The sequence below is a fragment of the Podarcis erhardii genome, assembly GCF_964252035.2.
Source record: "Podarcis erhardii genome assembly, chromosome: 5".
NCBI lineage: Eukaryota > Metazoa > Chordata > Lepidosauria > Squamata > Lacertidae > Podarcis > Podarcis erhardii.
The window spans coordinates 29,288,326-29,314,095 of NC_138509.1; the positions used below are offsets into that span (position 1 = coordinate 29,288,326).

Below are 25,770 nucleotides of genomic sequence, written 5' to 3' on the forward strand. Positions count from 1 at the left end.
GCAGTGCCGCCTCCTCCTCATGGCAAGGAGGAAGGGGAGGAGCAAGGACAGGAAGTTCTGAGGCTGGCATAGAAACTGCCCAGTGATGCAGACCCCTTGAAGCCTGCTCTGCGTAAGTGTCAAGGTTTTTATTCAATAGTAAATGAAGTTTTGGTCATATATTTAATAAATACCAAAATGTTACTATCTGGTATTTGCCTCCCTACGTAGTAGAGGTGGATGTCACCCTCACAAAGATAGAAAGAAAATCACCGCTGCACACATGGAAAGTACATAGCTGAAATTGAACTGAGTCAATGGAGCTGCAGGCATGCACATACTACATTTGCATTTCCTTGGGGAAGGGACTGCATATGCAGCGCTTTCCATTGCAAGGAGCAGGGCTATGCTTCATCGGTACAGCATCTGCTTTGAATGCAGATGGCCCCATGTTCAATCCCTGGCACATCTAGGCAAGGCTGGGAGAGACCCTGTCTGAAATCCTGGAGAGGCACTTCCTGGCAGTTTAGAGAATACTGAGCTAGATGAACCAATAGTCTGACTCAAGGCAGCTTCCTATATTCCTATAGGCACACATGGGAGTAGCAGCGCATCTGTCTCCACGGTAGACATTTAAGATCACTCAAGAGACAAGGAATTTCCTTCATATTTGCCTGTTTATGCCTGTGTGTGTGTGTATGTGTTGGTGCACATTCAACTGCTGTTCCAATTATTGATTTTCAAGAAAAAATATATAAACATAAACATAATCAAAAGGATTAATTTCCTTTTGTAGTGGTTTTGTAGTGGTTAAGAGCGGTAGTCTTGTAATCTGGGGAACCGGGTTCGAGTCTCCGCTCCTCCACATGCAACTGCTGGGTGACCTTGGGCCAGTCACACTTCTTTGAAGTCTCTCAGCCCCACTCACCTCACAGAGTGTTTGTTGTGGGGGAGGAAGGGAAAGGAGAATGTTAGCCGCTTTGAGACTCCTTAAAGGGAGTGAAAGGCGGGATATCAAATCCAAACTCTTCTTCTTCTTCTTCTTCTTCCTTCCCACTCCCACACCCCAAAACAGAAAACTACTGCATCAATTTCTCCCCCTTAAGTCTGTGTGCATAGTTGGTGGATGCCAGTCATCAGGGTGTTCATTTGAATATTTTATAAAGGGGTACCATATTTCAACAAAGTTGTCTGTATCAGATATGTCATTCAGGGTGTGTACTCTCTTAATTTCTCAGATACAGCAATTGTCCATACATTGTTTCCATTGTGTGATGTGTGATCAAGTCCTTTGTTGTTTTTTGCTACAGTATAAGTAATTGTGCTGCTACCAGGCGAAGGGTGAAAAGTTCCTTGTGTAATAGCTTCCCATTCAGCTGTTAAAGGCCCCTTTAAAAATAAAACACCAATAATTGCTTGGAAAGATTAGTTTAAGGAAAGAGACTTGAAAGGCTGAGTCATCTGAGCCATAAAATATGTTTGCACAAGGCAAAGATGGCAAAATGCTTCTGTTCTTGGAAAAAATCTGTGTATTTGGATCCAGACACATCATACTGTGCACTATGGTGGGCCGTTTACAAACTATCTAAAAAGAAGAAATGCATCAGCAAAAAAATAATAGCCAGAGTTGCTTATTGCTGCAAAACTAGAAATCATTGCTATAACTTAAATAGAAATAAAATGCATGTCACCATAGTGGGGAAGACTGTGATCAGGGAAACTGTCTGGTCCAGGTGCTAGTTCAAGTTCAAGGCTTCTCCATTCATTCTGGTGGTTCTTTATCTTTAAACCAGGCTTTGATTGGTCAGTCCTTTAGAGAGAAGTCACCTGCAGACAGGGGACTGTCCTTCTATAGCCCTTCAAATAAAGGACTGTCCTCTGTAAAGTCGGACACATGGCCACCCTACTGTGGGCTCCTTCCATTTGCAGGAGGGATTCTGATTCAATAGCAGCATCCACAGGAAGAAGACGTTTTTTGTTGATTCCTTTTTTCTCCCGGCAACCCCACCTTTGCCATATCCCACACTGTTCCAGGAGGATCCCTCCATCCTCTAGAGCAGCTCTTCAAGGAGTGATTCTTGCTGCTCCTCCTCCTGAAGTGCTATTTAAATATAATAATATGATGAGGAGCACTAAGAGATTTTCAGGAGCAGGCATTCAAACTGTCTCAGGGCTGATTCACATATGCGTGGGCATCCCTTTCTAGCACATTGCTCAGTGATGCATAGATGAATGGGGGAATTTATCCCATTGAAAAGGTTAGGGCCCAATCCAATTCCCCTTTGCATGGGGGGGGGTTGATTGTGCAGAGGTGCCCTTCCACTCAGCTCTGCTAGTGTCCCTATTTCTCTGGCAGAGTCCCAACCAGCAGCAACAAAAAGCCTTGAAATGGGGCATTCTAGAGGCAGGGAGGGCTCTGCTCCAGGCTGGCACAGTGATCTGCCTGCCCACCATCTTTCGTCTTTGTCAGCATGCTCAAGAGGGCTGTAGATGTGACTGTGGCCCTATTACGCAGTGGCTGGGTATTAAATTGCACCCATAGTGTTTAGCTTCATAATTGTCTAAGGATACTAATGCTTGCTCTAAGGTGCTGGATCTGTGATGGTCATTTCACATATGCAAGTCACTCCCTGATGTAGCAGTCATCAAGTGATGGGCATGCATGTGTGAACTCACTTTCAAGAATTCGATTTGCATCAAGTTTTATATCAGTCTGCTTCATTGGAGGTTTTTAAGCAGTGGTGAGATGGCCATCTGTCATGGATGCTTCAGTTGATATTCCTGCATTACAGGGGGTTGGATTAGATGACCCTCTGTGTCCCTTCCAACTCTACAATTCTGTGGTTCTAAATCCTTTCATAAATGTAAGGGTTGGTGAGGGACAATTCGTACCTTGTAGTAAGTGGATGCACGCCAAATTGAATTGGACTTACTAGAATGTGTTTTGGAATCAGTGGATTTGGGAACCTGATGTCACTATATGGTATGGATATTGTGATACAGGTTTCAGAAAATGCACACAAAATAATGACAGATTTAATTATCAGTGGCATTATTCAATGTAATCAGATGGTATTCCTGTAGGTTCAGTCCCTAAATTCTTAACAGCATTAGGAGTGAACAGCAGGTGAATATTCTATTACTACTCTATTTTCCTCTGTTACCCTATAGCAGCCACAAGGTTGGCTCTTTGATTCCCCATTGCTGTATATGTTAAAGGGACTGTCCAAAATTCACCATTTAAAGAGAGAGACCCAATCAAAGTTGGCAATGAACTACATGTCAGCATTCACTTCTGTATGTCTGAAATGTTGGTGTATATTCAGGGTGGCATTCACAAAATTAATTTGTCATTGTCAGCATTCATACATGCATATCATTTACCAACATTTGCTAACTTTTGGACATTCACTACAATATTAAATGTGGAAATGTTTCAACGAGACCGATAATTCCTAGAATCTGCCAGTCCTATGGACTGGAACTCTTTAGCTTGGGATCTAGTCTCAGATCACAGTAACTGGCTCTCAGCAAGTGAGATGAATGATATTCCCCAAAGCATTTTCCACAGGAAACATTCCAGGAAGCTTCCCATGAATGCCATATACTACGTCAGAGCTGGCCCACCGAGGCAGAATACAGTGCTAGATGGACCATGAGTGTAACCTAGTAAGGCCAGTCTTACAATCTTAGACATTTCCTCCATTGGCTGTAAGTGACCCATATTTGCCATCTCTACTCAGAGGTGCCTGCATTTTTTCCAAACTACTTAGCTCACCTCTGTTAGGTTAATTTTACTTTGGCTTGGCATACACAGCTAGCCTGACCCATGTCAAAAGGATTTGAAGCCCTATAAACAGGCTATGTGTCATGCATTTTCTATGAGAGCACTCTCTGGCAAATGCACATGAATACCTGAGAGAAGCACACTCTAACCATGCTTTGTTTGAGAATTCAGATCATCTGCACTTAAGGTTCCTAGCCACATTCACAGCCTGATCCTAAGAATGCTTACTTAGAAATAAGCCCCACAGAATTAAATGGGTAGTATTCTTTTACTTAGAGCAAACTCATTGGAATTAATGGCGCTAACTTAGTCATGTTAATTAAATGGGTCTACTGTGAGTAAAACTTAGTTGAATGACATCTAATGGGATTTACTTCCTAATAAGTATGTTTAGGATCACAGCCACAATCTCGTCCAAGATACATCATCCTTCTTCAGTTTATTTTTCTTTTATTGAGTTCTGCTAGAATTTGTCAGCACTAAATTGGGGAACAGATGGACCATAGCTCAGAGGTAGAGAAAGTTATTTGTATGCACAAAACCAATAGCATGCAAGCAGAAAAAGATCTCTGCCAGAAATATTGGGAAACTACTGCTGGTTAATGGAAGAGGCAGCATACAGTAAATTAAAAAACAACAACCTGAAAACAGAACAATGATACAAATATACACAAAAACTGAAATCAGTATGAAAAAACAAAACATTGCTAAACATAGCTGCTTTTACACTTCAGACGTACTAAATTAACGTTGAAAAGTTAAAAGCTAAGCCACCACGATAAAACATTAGAGAAAATATTAAACAATGATGATGAAATTATATTGAAATGTTGCTTATAAGATATTAAAAGGCCCAGCTGGGACAATTAAGAAAAAAACTTTTCTTGGTACCAAAAGATCATTTATGTGGGTGCCAGGTGAGCCTTCTTATGGAGTTTTCCACAACCAGGGGGGCACTGCCAAAAAGGCTCTGTCCCTCAGGATAACCTCCTTATTTCAGAATGAAGGAAGCTGTTGATCTTAAGGCATGGGTGGCTACATATAGGAAGAGGTACCTTCAGGTACTCCAGTCCCAAGCCATGTAGGATTTTACAGGTCAGAACAACCTTCCCTTCCCTTCCCTCCCCTCCTTACCTTCCAATTCATTTATGGGTCTAATCCCAACCCATAAATGAATTGGAAGTTAAGGAGCGACTGCTCAGTATTCAGCACACTTACAGTGCTTTTGTTGATGTGGAATTCTGCGGAAAGACGTCAGTCAGGAATGGGGAGAGAACAGAATATATGCCTGGCACATATAACATCCCAGATACAATCTCTCTGGCAGGACAGGATCTCAGCAGGACTGGAAAAGACCTGTGCCTGAGATACCAGGGAGCCACTACCTGTTGGAAAACGTCTTTCCAGTGCTAGATGGACCAATGGTCAGACTAAGTAGAAAGCAACTTCACATTTTTATGGCATCCTCTGGTGGTATGCAATGCCACATGTCACAATGGCGCAGCAATTTTTGCTAGGCAGCAGTTCAACCTGGCAGATTGTGGTCAAACACCATTTTCATAAGATGGTCATGTGTCCTACTTTGCAGAGGGCAATGCTCTGTTCAAAGGGCTGTCCAGGCTAAGAACAGTTTAATGATAAGCATAAGAAGAGAGAGTGAGGACCATGACTTTACTCACCAGCGGTGAGCCCCTGGACAAGAGACTAATCAGGCACACCAGTCGCTTGGTCACAGTCTTCCTCACTATGGTGAGTTGCATTGCATTAATACTTAAGTTATAGCAATGATTTCTAAATATGCACCTCTACCTATAAATTAGGTGTGCAAAGTTAATCAAAATCACTGTCCTTTTGTACTGTGTTTCCTTGTTTCAGGTGATGTGTAAGCAGCCTGTCTGCAGCACTTAGAGTTATGTTTTTTTCTTCCTTTCTTTACTTTTTAAATGTCACTGTATAACCATGAGTATCTAGTCAGATTGTTTTGATTATTACAGAGGGAGATTTTCCTGTCCAGCAGCATTGCACCAATATGACTTGAGGCTGATGGCAATGTTGACTGCATTATTTCAAAGGTGGATGTATATAGAGTAATACAGGCTATCAAAATGATGAATACATCATCTCTGATTCATCATTCATGTGCATCCACCAAGATTTCATGGCTTATGAGAAATAACACACAAGGATAAACCCAAAACAAATGTATAGAATTCTGTCCATAACAAGAACTATTAATTTATTGAGAAAGGTATTACCATAATACAACTATCTACTAAAAATATGAATGAGTACAACCCTGGTCATTGCAACTCAACCTGATTGTGGCTTTGCTACTGTGCCAACCTACAGGAATTGGTATTAAATATATTAAAACATTTGGATATACAGATCCTGCTGGGTAGGAATATAGAAATACTAGATCATAAGTTCCTTCCTGACCTATATTTCTGTAATAAGTTTGCAGATTTGTTCCTGAAAGTTTGTCTGTCTAGAACTAAGCTATTCTGCACATGGGATGGGGAAAGCAAATTAGTGTCTTCTTTCATAAATGTGTAATGTTGTCTCCCATCTGATCTTAAAATATGTACATCCCTGTACATCACATGTAAAAATGACATGAGCTGTTGACTGTGTACACATTACTGGCTGAAAATGCAGTGATTTTGTTCTTTTGCACAGTTTGGATTACAGCTGATTGGGAGGGAAACATACCAAAACACAGTATTTCATAAGAAATTACAGTCTAGATACAGGATACATGTGGATTGTGGCTAACGCTTTCCAAACCAGCTGTGGGAGTACACTAGTTTTACAGAGTAAATGGGAGTCTGTTTGCAGCCCTCAGCTGCTGCATGCCATGCATTCCAAATCCATTTAATAAACATGTATTATTTTCACACTTGATGGTGTGAGTGTACACTTTTTTAAAATTGCGTGTTCAGATCCAGAAACCTCCCCCTCCCCCTAAACGTAAACGTGACTCAAATTTTGGTTTTGGTTTTTGGCAGAATTTAGGCCACAACTTTATTGATTACAGAAAGTGAATGGTTGCATAGGCTCTGGTTCAACTAGCTCCCTGCCATGCAGGTAGCGCTGACCAAGTGTTCCATCATAGGTCAGCCAAGGGTGAACACCTGGGTAAGTGGAAAGCCGGGAACAGGCTATCTCTGCCACCCAAATGTCCCCCTCGACTCAGGCACGGGCACAACCTCCTCTCAGGGGTTGACCAAACCATTGAGTCCCTGGATTCCTTTAACGGAATACCCTTCACATAGGGATGGCGAGAGCATTCTTACATCCCTATCACCTGAACCAGAGCCTATCCACAACCTTACAAGTTGTGATGATTTGCTACATGGCAGGCGAAACCCAAATGGCAACAGCCAATCTGCCAAGTGGGGGAAATTCCTGCCGTGCCCCTGTCCCAATGACAGACGACACACGAAGGCATAGCAAGGTCAAGCACAAAGCCCTAAAAGTAGGGAGAGGTGGACGGGTGTTCCGAATGCACGCGCCGAAAGAGGAAGCTCTGGGTCACGTGCATGGGCATAAATAAGTCCCTCAAACTGTTTGGACTGCGTCCCATTCGCCAGATTGCACCCAGTTATGAGGGACCTACCAATTGGGTGTTGTGGCTGACCAATCACAGGGTGTCAGTTTCCAGGTCTCACCACAATATGTGCCCTCTTTAGGGAGGGACCCGATCTGCATAGATTATCAATGCATATATGAGGAAGGAAGTCATCACTTGAGGCAATTGTGATCTCTCACACATCTCCATGTTTGCTTTATTAGGCATAAGCTGCATTGCCCTACACTTACTCCTGCCTCCTGTACTACATAAGATCAAATGAATTGCTGGATCACACCAAGTGTCTGCTCCCGCCTCCTGTGCCCAACAGAGAGAATACAGATGCTTCTGGAAAGTCCACTAGCAGTTAATGAGCGCAACAACCCCTCCTAGCTGTGTTTCCCCAGCCTCCTCTATACTTCCTTTGGACAAGGAGATTAAATTGAGCCATTATGGCCAATAGCCCCTCATAAACCTATCCTCCAGGGGCACCATCTGGGGGGGCAGGGGGCCAAGGCCTCCCCAAAAATTTCAAGCAGGGGGCCGAGCCCCCTCAATATTTTGCAGGCCATGGGACTTAGCTGTGGTGGGCCCCGTCAGACCTTCCCTTGGCTGCAACGGGCCCCATGAGGCCGCCTTCTGCTGTATGACATCATACACATGTGCCGGGGAGCCCTAAATTAGCACGGAATCCAGCGCGTGTGATATTGTCCAATTCTTTTTTAAATCCAGTGGCAATCACCACATCTCATTGCAATGAATGCAATAAGTTAAAGCATTGGGTGAAGAACCACTTCTATTTCTCTTTGTCCTGCATCTACTGCCAGTCAAGTTTCATTGAGTAGCTCTGAGTTTTAGCCTTATGAGGAAAGAGAAGCATTATCTCTATATCTGCATCAAGCATAATTTTATAAAGACTTACTGACATCCTTGCCTTTTAGGCCTTGCCTTTAGCTTTTTGTATATTGTTGTTTCTAATTCTTCCCCTAATAATATCTGCCTTGCTCTGTTTTAGTCTTGTCGAGTTTTAGCATTCCTTAGCACTTCTTACATAGCCCAAGCATATGCACTGTATATTTAAAGCACACCTCCCCCAACCCCAGAATCCTGGGAACAGTACTTTATTATTATTATTGTTTATTAAATTTATATACTGCCCTTCTTCCGAAGATCACAGTGCATTTTACAATATAAAAACACAAAAATACACACGGTAACAACAACCAAAAACAATTCCCTCACACACCATTTAAAAGGCCAGGGTCACCCTCTGGAAATGACCATCCAAGTAGGATCCCTCTGCATTTTCTCCTCACTCTGCATTTTATCTTCATAACAACCCTGCATGTTAGGTTAGGCTAAGAGATAGTGACAGGTCCAACTTCCAGTCTGAGCTGGAACCTCAGTCTCTGTGGTCTTAGTCCAGCTCTCTAACCACTACTCTACACCGGTTCTATCTTCTATTGTGCCACTTACTGATCAGCTAGTAGGATCCATATGCTCTCTTCAAAATGTGGTCCTATTACTATTAATAACTGAAGAGTTCAGGATATTCCTCTGTTTGCTTCAATGTCTTTTGCAGTGGCGTAGCGTGGGGGGTGCAGGGGGGGCCGGCCGCACTGGGCGCAACATCTGGGGGTTAGGGTTAGGGGGCGCAAATCCACGGGTTAGGGGGCGCAAATCCATGGGTTAAGGGGCGCAAATTACTTGCCTTGCCCCGGGTGCTGACAACCCACGCTACGCCACTGGTCTTTTGTGTGAGGTATGTTGCTGCTTAGGGTGATCAGGCGTTGTTTTGACTGTTGCGCTTGCACCCTGTCTCTTTGTCAAATGGATATTACAGTGACAAATAGCACTCTTGCATTTCAGGTGGTACTGTGAAGGGAAAGAGCTTGAAAACTCACCAGATATTCACATCATCCAGTCAGGACAGCTGCATTCACTAGTTATTGTTGAAGCATTTGAAGAAGACACAGGGCGTTACTCCTGCTTTGCTTCTAACATCTATGGGACAGACTCAACTTCTGCAGAGATCTATGTAGAAGGTAAAGGCCTCTTTGGAACAGAAAGCACTTGATAATTAACAAAAGGAAGTTGTACTCTGAACTTGGTTTTATGTGGCTTTGCTGCATAGTTGTTCCAAATGGAAATCAGTGATTTAAGAGCATGGAATGCAAACAGTTCTCTCTTTGATAGAGTCAGGTACTTGAATTTATTTCTTCAATTAAAATTATTTGATAGACAATATTTGCTGGTTTTCCACAGATATTTGATTGGCCAATGTGAAACAGGATGCTGGACTAGATGGGCCATTGTCTTGATCCAGCAGGCTCTTTTTATGTTCTTATGAGGAGGAAATAGCTGTGCTGAAGGGGAGATAGACTTCTTATCGGCTAGGATAGATACGGCACAGGGTAATTAGCCTATTTACAATCTTTTAGATAGATGGGTATACAGACAGATAAACATAATCTAAATTTACTGTTTTACAGTCTGGTGTGAACATGGGCTGAGATGGGATGGATAGCCTTGCTGCTGTACAGTACTTTTTTAAAAATATAGATTATAGGGTAGCATCTTATACCCTTAAGATAGTTTTGCCAGGGTGACATACCCATTTGGCATGAAAGTGCACATCCTTTCCAATACCTCTTCCAGACTACTGTCGCCAGCAGTGGTCAGTTTTGGGGTTTTTGGGTGCTCTATGAAAGGGCATGAAGGTGATATTCTGTATACTATACAGCTTCCAAATACAAAGAATATCACAGCTGTAATTTTTTAAAAATGTGATGCAACCACAAAAAAGCAGTGATGCCTTAATAGTAGACATGTTGGCTGCAAAAAGTGGTCTTAAGCAAACCCACTTCGCTGTTGGGTGCAAGCACATTTTTTTGATGTTGAATTAGCCCATATGTTGCTGTTTTATTATTGCTGTTGTTATGAAATTATTCTTCCTGTTGTTAGTTTTGTGCTTTATTGTTGTTCCCTTTGTTAAAACCCACTTGAAGAATGATTTTTGTGTAGGGTAAAAGTGGCATACAAATAAAGCGGGAATGATGATTTATTACACAAAAATATTGGCAGTGCCCAAACCAAAACACATTTTATGAATGGTGCTAGATTCCTATCTGCTCCTGCCATGGAGGGGGAAAGTACCTATTCATTGATTGAAGCTGAGTGGAAAGCAGTGCAGAAAAATGCTCACTCCAGCTAACCAACAGTTTAAAAGTAGGTATTACCCAGCCCACAAAGTCACAAAATGGTATTGGAAAGTTAGTGCACCTTCATACCAAATGGGTGTCTGTCACCCTGACAAAACTGTCTTAAGGATATAAGATGCTGCCTTATACCAAGTCAGAACTTTATAGCTCAATATTGAGTTGCACCGGATTTCCAGGGTTTCAGACAGGGAATCTTCCCCAGTCCTGCACAGGAACTTTTGCATACAAAACCAAACCTTGTGCTGTCCTGCCCTTCCCCGTGACACTTGCAATAGCAATTACAGCCTTAGCTGGAAGAGAAATACTATTTTTAAGGAATATATCATATTGAAATGTGCACAATGGTACAGCACAATGTTCCTGCGAAAGACGCATAGGCCCAGGGGAAGATGCCAGGATCCATCTTTACAAGAAGTTAGTAATAATTGTACATTTGTCGCATAAACGAAAACCTCAGTGAGGAAGTTAAAAGGCATTATTAAATGTGGTGCCATGTAAACTGACTTTTGGTTTCCCACAGGAGCCTCCTCTTCTGAATCTGAAAGCGACACAAGCACCAGCAAAGAAGATATGGATCAGTAAGTCCATGTGTATGAGAGCTAAAATAGATTAGACATTGAAAATCCATTATTGAATTTCCCACCAATTTATATTTATTTTGAAAGCAGCTGTGGGAGTGGCAGAAAATTGGATCATGTCCATAGTACTGTGAGTGGAGGTTCTCTTTCCTCCTGTGCCATTTTCCCAATCTAGATAATCTCTCCTAGGTCACTGTTTATTCCATTAGAAGGGAAACCATACATGTACCATATGTTTTCCCTAATTGGGGGGGGGGGAGAGCACATGTGGGGTGTGGGGGCAATCTTATTTGGAAAGGTGGTGCCGGGGTAGAAGGTAAACTGTAATTCTAATTACCGTATTTTTTGCTCTATAAGACTCACTTTTTCCCTCCTAAAAAGTAAGGGGAAATGTGTGTGCATCTTATGGAGCGAATGCAGGCTGCGCAGCTATCCCAGAAGCCAGAACAGCAAGAGGGATTTCTGCTTTCACTGCGCAGCGATCCCTCTTGCTGTTCTGGCTTCTGAGATTCAGAATATATTTTTTCTTGTTTTCCTCCTCCAAAAACTAGGTGCGTCTTGTGGTCTGGTGCGTCTTATAGAGCGAAAAATACAGTGCTGTAATACACAAATATTGGAAAATAGGAAGGCACACCCACAACAATCCTTTATTTTTTAAGTGAGATAAGGTGTGTGCATTGAAGTGGACATCATCGTACAAAAGGCATTCTCTTTTTGTGTGAGAGAAAGGGGGAATCTGCTGTTGGGAGCTTCTTTAGTCAAATAAAGGTTTTTAAAGCAAACAAAATGACCTATCAGTGAAACTTGCTTTCTTTGTAAATAAATATACCTTCTTGGATATTTTCCCAGATACCAAAACCGCACCAAGATCTCTTCAAATGTGCCTCCTCCTCCTGCTCCTCCTCCTGTTAATACCACCCATCAAGAAACACCAAAACCACAACCTTCTATGGTACATCCTGTGTCGATACCTGCCTACCATGTAAGAGAGATAAATATTTATATCATTCAAGGAAGAGAAACTGTATAAGCTGGAGATCGCTTGCATGTTTCCCTAAGAGACGGGTGGGCAATCTTTTGTCTGTCGAGAGATATATTATGTGCTTTTGGGGAAACCCTGTTTTAATTCTGCTTCCAGATGATTTTGAAAAAGCCATAGCTCAGTGGTGGAGCACATACTTCTCATGCGGGATGTATCAAGTTCTAGTTCTGGAAAAGGTTCTTGCCAGACATCTAGGCGAGCTGTTGATAATCATTGGAGACAATCATTAGATGGACTCCAGGAATTATTCAGTGAAAGAGTGGGATAAGCAGTCAGGCTTCTAAAAAAGAGGGGAAATGTTGTGGAAAATGAACAGTTCCTGGGTCATCATGTCAGGCCTTCTGGCTTCTCCAGAGGCTCTAGATGAAATGCTGAGGTTAATGTGGGACAGTTTTTATGTAACACCCTTAGGAAAATGCACTGATCCTTCTCTGCAAAGTTTGCATCAAATTGTTTTCCTGTGTCATGTTTTTCACGTGGACTTCCCTCTTAATCTTGTACTGGAGGGGGTGGGAATTACATAAGTGTCAGGACTGGGGGCTTACCTAATCTGCCGCTTGATAACTGCTCTTGTATCTTTATCTTCCTGTTTGCTTTATAACCTCCAGAGTCAAAGCCCCACCAACTATTTACAAGGACTTGATGGAAGGCCCATAATAGCTGCTCCAGTGTTTACTAAGGTAACTTACTTATTGCTTTTCCACAATGAGAAACAAATAGATGCTATCAAGAGGGACTTTAACCTAAAATGAAACAATTAAAAAAAAAAAGAGGGTCCCTAACCGTCCCCAGGCTGTTTCCTCTACCATAAAATATCTCTCTGAAGATCAGGGGTTTGGGGGGTGGACCTCGAGTTGCATTCAGTGGAGCTCTGCTCATACTGGAGGAAGGGGGCAAGGAGGCAATGTTTATCTATTCTTCCTTCCCTCTGCAATCCCCTGAACTTCCTGAATAAGCTGCTCTGTGGGGTTTGGGGAACCTCTGGGGGCGAGGACAGTGCAAAAGTGAAGGAAGAATTGGCACAGATCAACTTCCATTGGGAAGCCTTTGATAGATCTTGGTTCTTTCTGCAATTGCAATTGCTGATCTGGATCCAGCCCAGCATTGTCAAGCGTGGTATCAAGAGTCACTTTTGTAGAAACATTTTTATGTGCATGGCTATTTGAAAACACTACATGTCTCTTCACCGCAGAGTAAAAAAAATTCCCAGCACACATATACATTCAAAGGTACAGCTCTTCTTACTGCAACACAGACAACTATTGGCACATAATTATTCAGTTTTAATTTTAAAATTAATTTAAAACCATGTTATGGCCTGTCTCTGCTTTAGATGCTACAGGAAATATCTGCCTCTGAGGGCCAGCTGGTTGTCTTTGAATGCAGAGTGAAAGGAGCCCCTTCTCCAAAGGTTGAGTGGTACAGAGAAGGGACGTTGATAGAAGACTCCCCGGACTTCAGGATATTACAGAAAAGTAGGCTTTCCTTTCATTGCAGACGTTTATCTGGAAAGGGTTGGCAGTACTGAGACTTGCATGGGCGTAGCCAAGGGGAGGCAGGGAAGGGCAGCTGATTGATTAAAAATCAATAAAAATACATAGCTAACTGAGGTTCTGCACCCCCTAACAAAAGGCTTGCCCCCCATAACATAAATCCTAGCTATGCCCATGGAGAGTTGTAATATTTTGTTGTATGCTAGATGTAAATGCACCTGAATAATAAAAAGCAATGAGCCATGGTATTTCCAGAACTTACGTTCCTCTACCACAATTTGTAAAATAGTCATTGCTGTTTCTGTAGTGCATTTCAAGGGTTCAGGGTACTTACTGTTTTCTCAGCAATCCTTACAACAACCTCTGCAAGGTTTGTCAGTGCGGTGTTTGATTTTTGTGATGTATTCTCATTGTAAGCAACTTTGAGCATAATTTTTTGTGGAAAGGTGGCACACACAGAGATGAAGTGGTGGTGATGATGACATTAAAGAACTTGAATAAGTTAGGCCCATTCATTTTGATCGGTCTACTCTAATTAAAAAATAGTTAAGCCTCCCCCCCATTAATTACCTGGTGGGTCCTTAGGGGAAACACTGAAATAAATATTGAATGGAGTAATGTTTCTCTTACTTTCCTTTAGAACCTCGTTCTATGGCTGAGCCAGGTAAGTACACTTCTTTAACTTATATGCATAAATGTTCCATTATTTGAGCCTTACCAAATGCCACTGTGGCATACACAGACTGAAGCAAAAAGTAAAAAAAAAAAAAAAAAAAAAAGACTGCAGTCTAGCATTCCAGTTCTTCTTCCAGAAAGTGCACAGAGACAGTCATGGCTAATGTATGTTTTTATATTCTTGTACACCGCCCTCAATTTTTATGAGAGGGTGGTTTTTAAATACTTTTATAAGTAAATCAATAGCTGGTATTTATTTATTTAGTCACGTGTTGTATTTGTATCCTGCTTGTCAGACAATGACTGTCTTCCAAAGTAGCTCACATCAAGGGTGGGTGGCGAGAGACTATCAAGCACTGCTGCCAAGTGTACAGACACACAGAAGGGAAGGGAGAGGAATCATCAGCTAGTTAAGGCCAGAATGAAGAGGTGAGCTATGTGGGCATTTATATCCAGTTGGGGCCAGGCTGATGTTCCTTGCTGGTGTTCTTCCTTGAATAGCAGCTGGCACCTGAGCTTTGGCCAATGGATGGGGCCAGCCTGTTCTTTTCCCTCATGCCTGCAGTCCCAGGACAACCAGCAGTTGGGGGTTAAGTGTTAATTCTGCCAGAGATGGGGGAAGAAAGTCCTTGCAGCTGCTCCTTCTCTGGCTAATGGATGAGGCCAAGTTGGTCACTATGTTTTTCCTAGGAGGCAAGCACAGTCTCCCATTGGCCTCAGTCCATGGCTGATTGCAAAGGCCAGAATGTGCTGCCTTCAGCTCTGCAGTCCCTGTGTAAGAGAAACAGACACGTTTTCTGCAGCATTGTGCTACATTATCAAGCACTCTGCTCTACCAAGTGTTGGATTGCTGGCATGGTGGTGGGTCTGCTGCCTTTTATATCGTTTTCTGTTGAGAGTAACAGAGATGTTATCTGCTGTGAAGTTTACCACCAGACTCATCTAGCCAGTAGGCCAGGCCCTTATCTCCCTTACCCCTTAAAGGCCAAATATGACAGATGGGGCGAGGCACCCACCTGTCGATCACCTGATGTTACAATGATGTCAGCTGACTCGAAAGCACCATGCAGGGCTTGCAAAGAGCCCCACACGATGTGCTGAAGTGCTGCTGATAAGCAGACTTGAAAGGGATTCACTGCGCAGTCAGGTTCCCTACAAGAGAGCTCAGTCACACAGCCAGCCAAATCTCTACCTGCCCCACACCTGACTTCACATCTGATGTCAGGTATGGGGCAAGTAGTTGTGAGGCGGGGGACAACAGGCCAAACTGGGACCCATGCTGGGCCCAAAGTTCCCCAACCCTCTGCAAAAGGAGCAGCAGCAATCATATATCTAGTTAATGAGTGTAAGCCGTAGTGAACTCAACAAGGTTTACTTCTGAGTAGAGATGTATAGTATTGTGCAGTCCTGTACATTTCTACTCAGAAGCAAGCCCCGTTGAGTTCAGTGGGACTAATTCCCAGACCTTTGGGTACAGGATTGCAGCCCTGCAAAGGCTGCTAACGCGGACACTAACTACTTTCATTGGTGGGGAGATAAGGATCCTGTTTTCTCCTGTGATTGCTCTTATTTCAGATCAGAGGACTGTTCTTTTCCCAGGCTAGATGTGAATGAAGGAGTCAGTATTAAATCCCTTCTTTTCTTCTGTGCGAACTGTGCACCAGATGATGTAGGGATGTCCTATTTTTATCCTGCTTGCCAGTTGGAGAGTATTGTGTCACACCTCGGGCCATGCCAGTTATTCTCTCTTAACCCTCAGCTCCCCACATCCCCGCCCCACTCATGAAATCTGAGAGTACCACTTCAGGCATTCCACCTCTGAAACCGGAGAATGCCACGTCGTGCATTCTACCTCTTGAGAGGTGAATCCTGACTGTTACTACATTTTTTAAATGCATTCCAAACCAGCGCAGATTTTCTGCAGGCAATGCTGAATTAAAGGGCATGGAGGCCCCATGCAGTGCCATTCCTCTAGATCCCATTGACATGGCACTCCTTGTGCTCTCTGAAATGCTTTTGATGGTGAAAGAAGACTCACTTGTTTGTACATGATGTGAGAGAGCACTTCATAAAAGTGGCACAGACGTGTCCTTGCTGCAGGGACTGGCAGATGGGATGCCACCTGCCAAAAGATGTTGAGAGCTTTCACCTCAGAAGCACACATTTTCCTCTCCCCCAAAGGCTGCTATCCCAGAGCAACTGAACAGGTTTAAATCCTGTGAGAGCCAAGGTTTAACTGTGTACTGATTCTAACTACGTGGGTTTTGGATAGTGACATCGTAAAAACAACACAAAAACAATTAGCCTGGGTGGGGTGTGATTCGGCACTTTTCAGAACTTTAGACTTATATGATGCTTAAAGGTAGTACTGAAGGGTAAAGAAAATGCTATTCTGTCAGCCAATAGACATTTGGAGTATACACTCCAATGAAAGGTATAGACCAGCAGCTAACATACAGAAAGATAGGTGAAAAATGGGTGCTAGTCTTCTTGGAATCATAGACATTTTTAGTTTGAAGCAGCCCTGGACGTCATCTTGTCCAACCCCTTGCTCAGTTCAGGAATCTTGCAGCTGTAGCAGCCCTGACAACATGCCACCCAGCCTCTGCTTAAGGAAAACCCACCACCTCCGAAGGCTGTCTGTAAGGTTTCCTTACAATATCCACATATTCTACTTCAGCCATCTGAGGCAACAGAGAAGAGGTCTGCTCCATCTTCTGTGTGGCAGCCCTTCAAATATTTGAAAACCACTACCAAGTCTCCCTTTAACTTTCCCTTCTACAAACTAAACATACTATTTCAATTGTTACTCATAGGGCTTGGTTTCCTATGAAGCAGCCTCAGAACATGTTTGCATTTATACTGTATATATAGAGGCATATATGGGGAAACAGTTTCCATCTTCCATGACTCCTATACCTGAAATCTGTTTTTCTGGGGGCAGCATCAAAACCAGCAGCCTAAGACATTCCCCTGCCAGTTCAAAAATTTAACCAGCAATCTCTTCCCAGTCACCTGCCTTCCCCAAACTTAATATAGGGACATAGGAAGCTGCTTTATGCCGAATTGGGCCATTGTTCCACCTAGCTCTGCATTGTCTGCATTGACTGGCAGCTGCTTTCCAGGATTTCAAGCAGAAGTCTTTCTCAACCCTACCTGAAGATGCCAGGGATTGAACCTATAACCTTCTGCATTTAAAGCCCTGCCACTGAGCTATGACCCTTCCCCTTCAAGAGCCATAATCCCTGAGCCTCATTACAACAATGCATGGAAATTTCAATGCATGGCTACCAGTATTTTGAAAAATGCCACAGTTAGCTACATGTCTACTACTTTCTGGTCATGCAACAAAGAAACAGCAACACCGTTGCCAGCTGAGTGTAATTATTAAAGTAGTCCCAAACAGGGCACACTTGGAGGGCCCCCATTTATTTGGTACCCTACCCTATTGCATGATTATTTTATTTGTTAATTCGCACCTGCTCTGTGATAAAATTTGCCAATTCCGTTGTGATGGTTTTCAGAGGAGATTTGCACGTTGGTCATTGCGGAGGTGTTTTCAGAAGATTCTGGGAGTTTTACGTGCACTGCAAGCAATAAATATGGGACAGTCTCCAGTACAGCTCGCTTAACTGTAAAGGGTAAGAGAAGACTGTAATAATCCCTTTGCAATAATCACAGACATATTGATATGTGGCCTGAGCTTCAGAGAATATAGAAAAGTGTCTGGGTTCGACAAGGAAGCAGCCTTTCTCAAATACATTTCCTCCATTGTGAAAATATTTCAATCCAATCTGGTGACATATCTCAGTTGAACGTGCCTAAAGACACCAATTTCATTAAAAGTTTGTATTATAATAATGGGGGGGGGCTTATCTTTTTTTGTTCAGGTGTTTCATAATTATTGATTAGTATTGTGTGCTTGTGAAGGGGTGGCTAAACTGAAACAAATAAGTAAAATAAAATGTGACAAAATTTAAAAGGCATATTAAAATATTAGTCTTGATCCACAGATCCACATGTCAGTGGGGTTCTAATGTCTTTTATTTTACCAGGCATACGTTTAAAGTTCCTCTCATCCATGTTCCTACTAGTCAGGATTCATAAATTTGACTTCTATCACTCTGTTTTCACTGCTTTCTTGAGTATTTTTAATCAGGATTGTGCAGTTACACTGCAGGAAGAGCAGACCATTTTAACTGCTCCTTATCTGGCACCCACTTAAACAAGGCTTGTTTACACCAATTGCAAGAAAATCAAGTTTAGAGTATTTTAGGTCTCTCTGATTAATGTGTGTATGCTATCACTGTAATCAAGTTCAGCATACAGTATTTGGGTCACAGGCACCTCCAAAGCACACATCCCCAAACAAAAATCCTAAAATATTTTGTCTTGCTTTCAGTAATCTGATATGAGTGACAAAGCTTGCACACCACTCAAAATGCATTTTGCCCCTTCTGTGCACCCCTGTTGTCACTGATTTGTGTGATGAGTTACCAAGGCCATAACTGTAATGCTTGCTATTCCAGGACCTGAGGACCAGAATAATAATGCTGCTCTCCATACTATAAGTTCTATCAGTTTAGTTGCTGCTGAGCAGCAGCCTTCTGCACCTACCCCTTCACTTCCGCGGGTGGATCAGCCTCCAAAGCCTAAACTGGAAGGAGTTCTTGTAAACCACAATGAACCTCGGTCAAGTTCCAAGATAGGCCTTCATGTGCACTTTAAGCTTCCGGAAGATGATCAAGGAAGTGAAGCTTCATCAGAGGGTGGAGGAGCGCCTACAAATCAAACCAGACCAAACTGCTTCCCGGATAAGATCAATGGACAGATATTTAAAAACCAGGAGCTAACCTCACCTTCTAAAGAGCCACCTCCTGTTTTGGCCAAACCAAAACTGTAAGTAAGAAGGCATTTTTAAAGCTTTAGCCGTGTCTGAAATGGAATTCCATTTTAATTGTTACTTATATTCTTATTTCAAGCAGAAATTACATTATGTATAATATGTATAGTATATTATGGCCTGATTCACACATCACAATGGTTTTCTTATGGGCCCTAATAAAGATTTCATTCATTTTTGTTTTTGTATGCAGGGATCCCACCCAGTTAAAACAGCTACACACCCAGGTTTTGCTTGAGCAACAGCAAACACAGCAACCATCCCCCCCACCTCCAAGAGAGTTGCCATTCAATACTGGCACACTGAACTCTTCTACTTCATCCACCCAGCAACAGCAGCAGCCTTCATCGACTACATACAAGCAAAACAAGGGTCCCTCAACACAGACATTCACCTACACCCGTCCTAAGCAGTTCCTGGCATCTCAGAACACCACCCCAGCTGTCAACTCCCCTTCCAGCTCCCCCATGCCTTCGTTCAGCAACATACCACAAGGATCCCAGAGGACAACCAACAAGGAGAACTTCTTAGGATCCCCACCAGCCCAGACAAGGCCTCCAGGAGTGTTGGCAAACCAAACTGAGCAGCCTCTTACAAGTCCCAAAGAACCTGTGTTGCCACCACTGTTGCTTTCTGTATCTAGCATGAATCAGTTCCAGCCCCAAAATGTGCCTCCTACTCCTCTCTCCCCAACTGGTCGAATTCAGAACCCGGTAGCCTTCCTCAGCTCTGTTCTACCTTCTCTTCCTTCTACACCCCCAACGAATGCCATGGGTCTACCTAAAAGTGCGCCAACTCCGTAAGTGATGAAAATGTTACACATTCAAGTTGGTACGAGGGAGCCATTGTGAAAGAACAGACAGGGATGGTTTGTCCATAGGAAACATCTGCCAAATAATAGGGCGTTTTGAGCACAGTTAACAAATTGGCCTCGATTGTTAGAACCTATACATTGATGAGCTCTTGAAGAAGGATGAAAAGTGGTCCTTTGAAGGAAAGCTCTCCAGGAGTCTGTGTACAATATCACAGGCAAGGTTATTTTTGATATACTGTATTTAGAATATCCCAAATCAGAAAGTGTATGGTAGGGAAGAGGAGGATCTTTTTACCATGCATACTTATTCATTCTGTCAGACCACTATGTGCTTACTTGGGAGTTCTGAATTCCACTTAGCACTTTCTATTCTTTTGCCCGGGGGGCGGGGGGAGCACTATTGATACAGCACTGTATGAACCTGTTGGGACAGATCGTCTGGAGTTTAGTGTCACCAGTATGCCTTGTACCTTATTAGCTAAATATCCAGCTGCTGCCATTTCTGTCTTCCATTGTTTGGAAGCGATGATCAAATGAATGAGGTTGAACAGACTAAAACTAATTCAGACAAAGTTGGAGCAGGTGTTAGTATGAAATCCTTGTGTCCTGGTGGGGTTAAATATTGATATTAATTAATAAAGGTTACAAACAGTGCTTTTTTCGGGGGGGACGCAGGGGGATGCATACCCCTAAACATTTTGTGAATCTAAGTTTGGCCTCATTGAGGGGCAATATTTCAATATGAGTAGAAAAATGAGAATGCCCCTAAACAATTTTTAGGGGGGGGAAAGCACTGGTGGGAAGCAGGTTTCGTGGTCCCTAGAGCAGTTTTTTTATCAGCTTCAGCTATTGCACTGGCCATGCTGCTTCTTTGAAGACAGGGATCCCACCAAGCTGGTGTCGACCTTTGCAACCTCCAGACCTTATTATTGCAATGAGTTTCACTTGCATTTTGCTTCACTTTAACTCCATTTTTAGCTTTGGTTAATTTATTTTTAACAGAAGTTTGTGGCATCTCCAGGAGCTTTATACTTGAAAAGCTGGATATTGTAATAGTATCCGTAATAGTTATCCAGTGGATCACAGCCATAGTCTATTTAGAACTTGCCATCCTCTTTCTTCATAATGATTGGGATCATTGACTAAGACCTTGGTTCCATACAGTGTGTGTGTGCACTAGCAAGGGCTATACCACTCAGCCCATGAAATAAATTGCAAATGCACTGATCAGCTGTTTGGTGTAGAGGGTGTGAATTAAAGTCCCCCTTATTGCATCATAAGTTACAGAGCTGGGTGTACTCAATCCACATATGGACCCTAGCTGGATCTGAACAGCTTCTTTTGGTTGGCAGTGGTTTTCTGTAGAAAAAAGAAAAGAAGCATGGGTTAATGAAATGCTAAAGCAGCATTTTAACAGAAGATTTGTTTTGTAGTGGAAGCCAGGGAACGGTGAAGAAAAATCTTAGGCCTTTGCCACTGCCAACAGAAGATTCAATTAGAGATCACAAAGCTGCTGTTGTCAAGGACCTGGAGAAAAGACTGCATTTACGGGATGATGCATTTCCACATGGCCCACAGGTAAGAGCACTGCTTACTGTTTAAACATGTGCTCTTCTTGGACCTTCAGCCCACACCTCACTTCACACACCCAACACACTAGGCTAGCAAAATATCACACTGCATGGCATTATGCCCGGGGATAGTGTGACATTTTACTGGCATTATAGGCACATAGACTGGCCTAATGTTTAGGATCAGAACATTAATCACTGTCAGCAGGGCTGCTGATGAGAACTTGTGTGTATATTCAGGTGCAGCATCAGTTTCTGGTATGGTGAGGCAAACGGCAGGGCCCTACAAGACCTGCTACAGCTGCTGCTGCTTCTGCTGCTTTCTGGCATCCTTTTTTAAAGCCATTTTCTGGGTGGCAGTGCTCATCCCAGCACAGTGAAGAGAAGTACCAGGTGAGGCTGCATCCACCCCATCTTAATTTCAGAAGAATTCCTCTGGACTGCTATGCTAGAGTCCAGAGGCATTCTGGGGAAATGAAGTTGGCAGTGGCTGTTGCAGCTGCTCCACAAGGCACTTCTCTTCTCTCCGCCAGTCTCCTGTTAAACTTATTGGAGGGATGGCGGAGGTGGAGGAGAGATCTGTCAGGGAGGTGCTGTTTGATTTTTTTTTAAGGGTTCTAATCCTTAAGGAAATGGAGTTTGGCTTGAAATTGTGTGGACAATGTCTAGTGACTTCTCAGAAGGGGAGAAGACTGAGTGATCAGTGATGAGAGCTTCTGCTGCTTATATAGTTCTTTGATTCACTTCTCAGATCAGAGATGAGCTTTCTTGAGTGCTCATAGCGTCTTTGCAAGTGACCAGAACACTGATCTCCTAGGATGCAGGAGACTTGTAAACTGAATTTGCTAATTGCCGCTAGTTCTAATGAACCAACAAAGCTTCTATAGAGATATCAAAATTTTCAAAAGTACGGAGTCTATGGTTTGGCTTTTGAAAAACTGGGGGCTCCGCAGTACTTAGCCAATAGGGAACCATGGAACTAATGGATATCATAAATGCAGTTTTTGTTATTTGTGACTTTCTAAAAAAAAAAAAAAAAGAGTTTTGCCTCAAAGCGACTAAGAATTTAAATGTATTTGTAACCACATGGCAAATGTTTTATGATTCCTCTAGACATAAGTAGTACAAGAGAAGGGAAAGAAAGGAGGAAAAAGGGTGATGGAGAAGTGAACATTGTTTGATTCCTAAAAATCAGAATTTTGGATGGGGTTTCCTCTCACCTAAGAAGAAACTTTGAAAAATATGATAGCCTTGTTTGAATTGGGAGCAGTTGCAGGATAAGTGACTGTGATTGCTCCATGGTGTAGAGGAAAGTACTGTTGCACACATTAAAATATATTCTATTTTTAACTGTTGTTTCACTTGACCCAGATTTGAGCCCTGTTGCTGAAAACAGATTCAAGGGCCAAGTGTGGTGACTTGGAGTCTAGTTAAACTCTGACCTTGTTCCTGTATATACAAATGTGAAGTAGCACATAGGAATGTACTAATGACAATGCAGGGGCAATTTTTCGTCTTCAGCGGGTTTGCGAGGAGCTCCCTATACAAAGTTAGCTGTAGCTGCCATGCAGTGCATGTAAATCAGCTGTCCCCACCCTTGCCCAAATATTTATATTTACAAAAGGAAATCAGCCTGGAGGTAGACTTCCCACAGGCAATAACTTAGGTGATATGGTTTGTTGACAGCTCTGGGGACATAGTCACCTGCCAAACCACTTCTAGTAAGTCACAGGCACATGATGGGTCTTTGCAGATGAATCATAGATGCTAAAGTCTGTACTTGCTGAAGCGGTGAGATGAATTTCTTAGAAGGCTACTGTGAAATACCACCCATTCCTTTATGTTAACAGCATAATAACTCCTTTAGAAACAACAGTCACTTTGTGCTGATGAGAGCACGAGCTATTTATTTATACATGATGTGATTGAACAGTGAGCCAAGAACTTTGAGGCTGTAATCCTGTGCACACTTACCTGGGAGTAAGCCCCACTAAACACACCGATATTTACTCCTGAATTGATGTGCATTGGATTGTGTGATACGAAATGTTAATTTTTAACCATCTTTAATTACCGCGGTAATAGATTGTGATTGCCATTTACTTCATTGTCGTTTCATCCAAAGCATTTTCATTCTTTCCATCTCTTCATCTTTCATTTCCCAATATTTTCAGCAATTGACCACTTGGGGTGGGGTCTAAAAGTACTTGCTCTAGGATATTTTTTTTGTGGCGGTGGTGAGGAGTGTACCTTAGACCAGGCCCCTACCCTTAACCTGGGAGAAGTGGAACATACTAACATGCCACATCTGACCCTTTTTGGACACCCCACAAGAAGTGTGAATGGCTGCACTTTTGGGGTGCTGGGCCCCTTTGCAGATCTTGACATCACAGCAAAAGCCCAACTGCACCGCATTCTGGTGCCAACCCAAGGGACCAGCGTCGTTTGTGTGAGCAATCAAAAGTTTGTTCATTAGTTTGCTGTATTACAAGTATGTTTAAAGCACTTGATGTTTTAAAAATCAGGTTTTCTATATCCGTGATAGATCTGGGTTTAATTAATAGTTTTTATAAAAGCTGAATGTGGAGTGGCAGAGAGCAGAGTTCTAAAGCCCTTCAGAATCATCAGCTTAAATTATTGGGCTGACCTTTCCCAGAAGCTCTGCTGCTCTTTTTGCCAGCATCTGCTTGTGCTGCTCACACCGTGTTGGGTGTCCTGCCTCAATTCCCACCTGTCTTCCTGAGCTGAGGTAGGGGAAGCCGCATGAAAGAAGCAGGTGTAATATGTTAACGTTGCCCCTACGTGAATCTGCCCAGTGACATCTCAACAAGTCATTCCTCCTGCACATTTTGTGCTCCAGTGGCTTAGGTTTTAAAGATATAGTTTTAATGTTGTTTACTGTTTCTGATCAGTTGTACACTGCCTTGCTGGTGTACAGAAAGGCAGTATAGAAACATTAACAATAAATAAATAAATACCCATTACCCTGTTTCCTCACCCCTCAGTGGCGTAGCGTGGGTTATCAGCACCCGGGGCAAGGCAAGTAATTTGCGCCCCCTAACCCGTGGATTTGCGCCCCCATACCTGTGGATTTCCCTAACCCCCAGATGTTGCGCCCGGTGCGGCCGGCCCCCCCTGCACCCCCCACGCTACACCACTGTCACCCCTCTCTTTTCTTCTGCCCCACCCATAAAACCCCTGACTGCCCCTGCTCTGTGGCCTCCTTTAGTCCTTTGGCTTGAGCTGCGATAATGCCTCTTGCTTGGAAGCCCTCCTGCTCTCCCCTCCCCTCTGGCCTCCCAGAACCAGAAGAGTTGTGAAGAGGGCAGTGCAAAGACAGGAACTGTGACAAAGTCAGGCAGAACTGACACTTTCAACCCTTCAGTGTCAAGTTCAGGATAGACACCTGCTTTCTGTGTCCACCAAAACATTTGACAGAAATGATTGCTAAGGAGCCTTCATCCTACTGAGCATGTGCACAGAAATCCTCCCTAGCAACTCAACAAAAGTATTTCTCTCCCCTCAGCAAACTCTCCTTGCTTTCCTGAAAGGGGAGAGTTCTCAGTGAAAATAATGGAGCCGCAGTTTGCTAGTCGTTCCAGCAGCTCCATCTTCTGGCTTCAGTCCTAGTGTGCCTTTGGTTTCTGTGGTGAGGTCAGGCAGAGCTGAAAGCTGAGGCCCCATCAGAGAGAAGGATGTCCTCTGCTGGGTTGCTTGCAGTGGCAGACCTTGGCGTCTCAAATTTCTGTGGCGTCCTCTGTCATGCCAAAATCTGGTGTGTGTCCCCCTCCCCAACTCCCTCCTTCTGCTGGATGTCACAGTCGCAGCGCCCCAGAATCTCTATGCCTGGTGCAAATGAACTGGTCGAGATCCCCTAGATGTGCCTTTGTTGCTTGGATTGGATAGCATTCGCAGGGAAGTTTCCTTGTGTTTTGCCAGCCACACAATAGCTGCTGCAATAGAAGGGGCTCTGATTGCTACCAGATGACTTGTTTATTGAGCATTTATCTGAATTTGTTTGCAGAGAGGTTAGATGACAATGTGTTGAGTAATTGTTATCCCACAATTTCCAGTGCATCTTCCCATCATTTTTCCTACTGGGGTCTGCTCATTTTTTGTTACAGGGCCCTAGCATT

At 43.1% G+C, this 25,770-nt stretch overlaps 1 protein-coding gene across 7 annotated transcripts in view; it reads left to right on the forward strand.

The window, feature by feature from the left end:
- The window catches only part of MYPN (myopalladin), a 66,173-nt gene that overhangs the window by 26,126 nt on the left and 14,277 nt on the right, over nt 1-25,770 (forward strand). For 6 of the 7 annotated variants that reach the window (XM_081862951.1, XM_081862953.1, XM_081862955.1 and 3 more), the window contains 10 exons: nt 9,207-9,382; nt 11,079-11,136; nt 11,986-12,118; nt 12,787-12,858; nt 13,512-13,653; nt 14,312-14,335; nt 17,871-17,987; nt 18,876-19,245; nt 19,443-20,048; nt 21,497-21,641. In XM_081862951.1, the coding sequence (XP_081719077.1) occupies nt 9,207-9,382; nt 11,079-11,136; nt 11,986-12,118; nt 12,787-12,858; nt 13,512-13,653; nt 14,312-14,335; nt 17,871-17,987; nt 18,876-19,245; nt 19,443-20,048; nt 21,497-21,641 (1,843 nt within the window). Of the gene's footprint in view, nt 1-9,206; nt 9,383-11,078; nt 11,137-11,985; nt 12,119-12,786; nt 12,859-13,511; nt 13,678-14,311; nt 14,336-17,870; nt 17,988-18,875; nt 19,246-19,442; nt 20,049-21,496; nt 21,642-25,770 lie in introns of all 7 variants that reach the window. The other variant, XM_081862949.1, reaches the window with a different exon arrangement.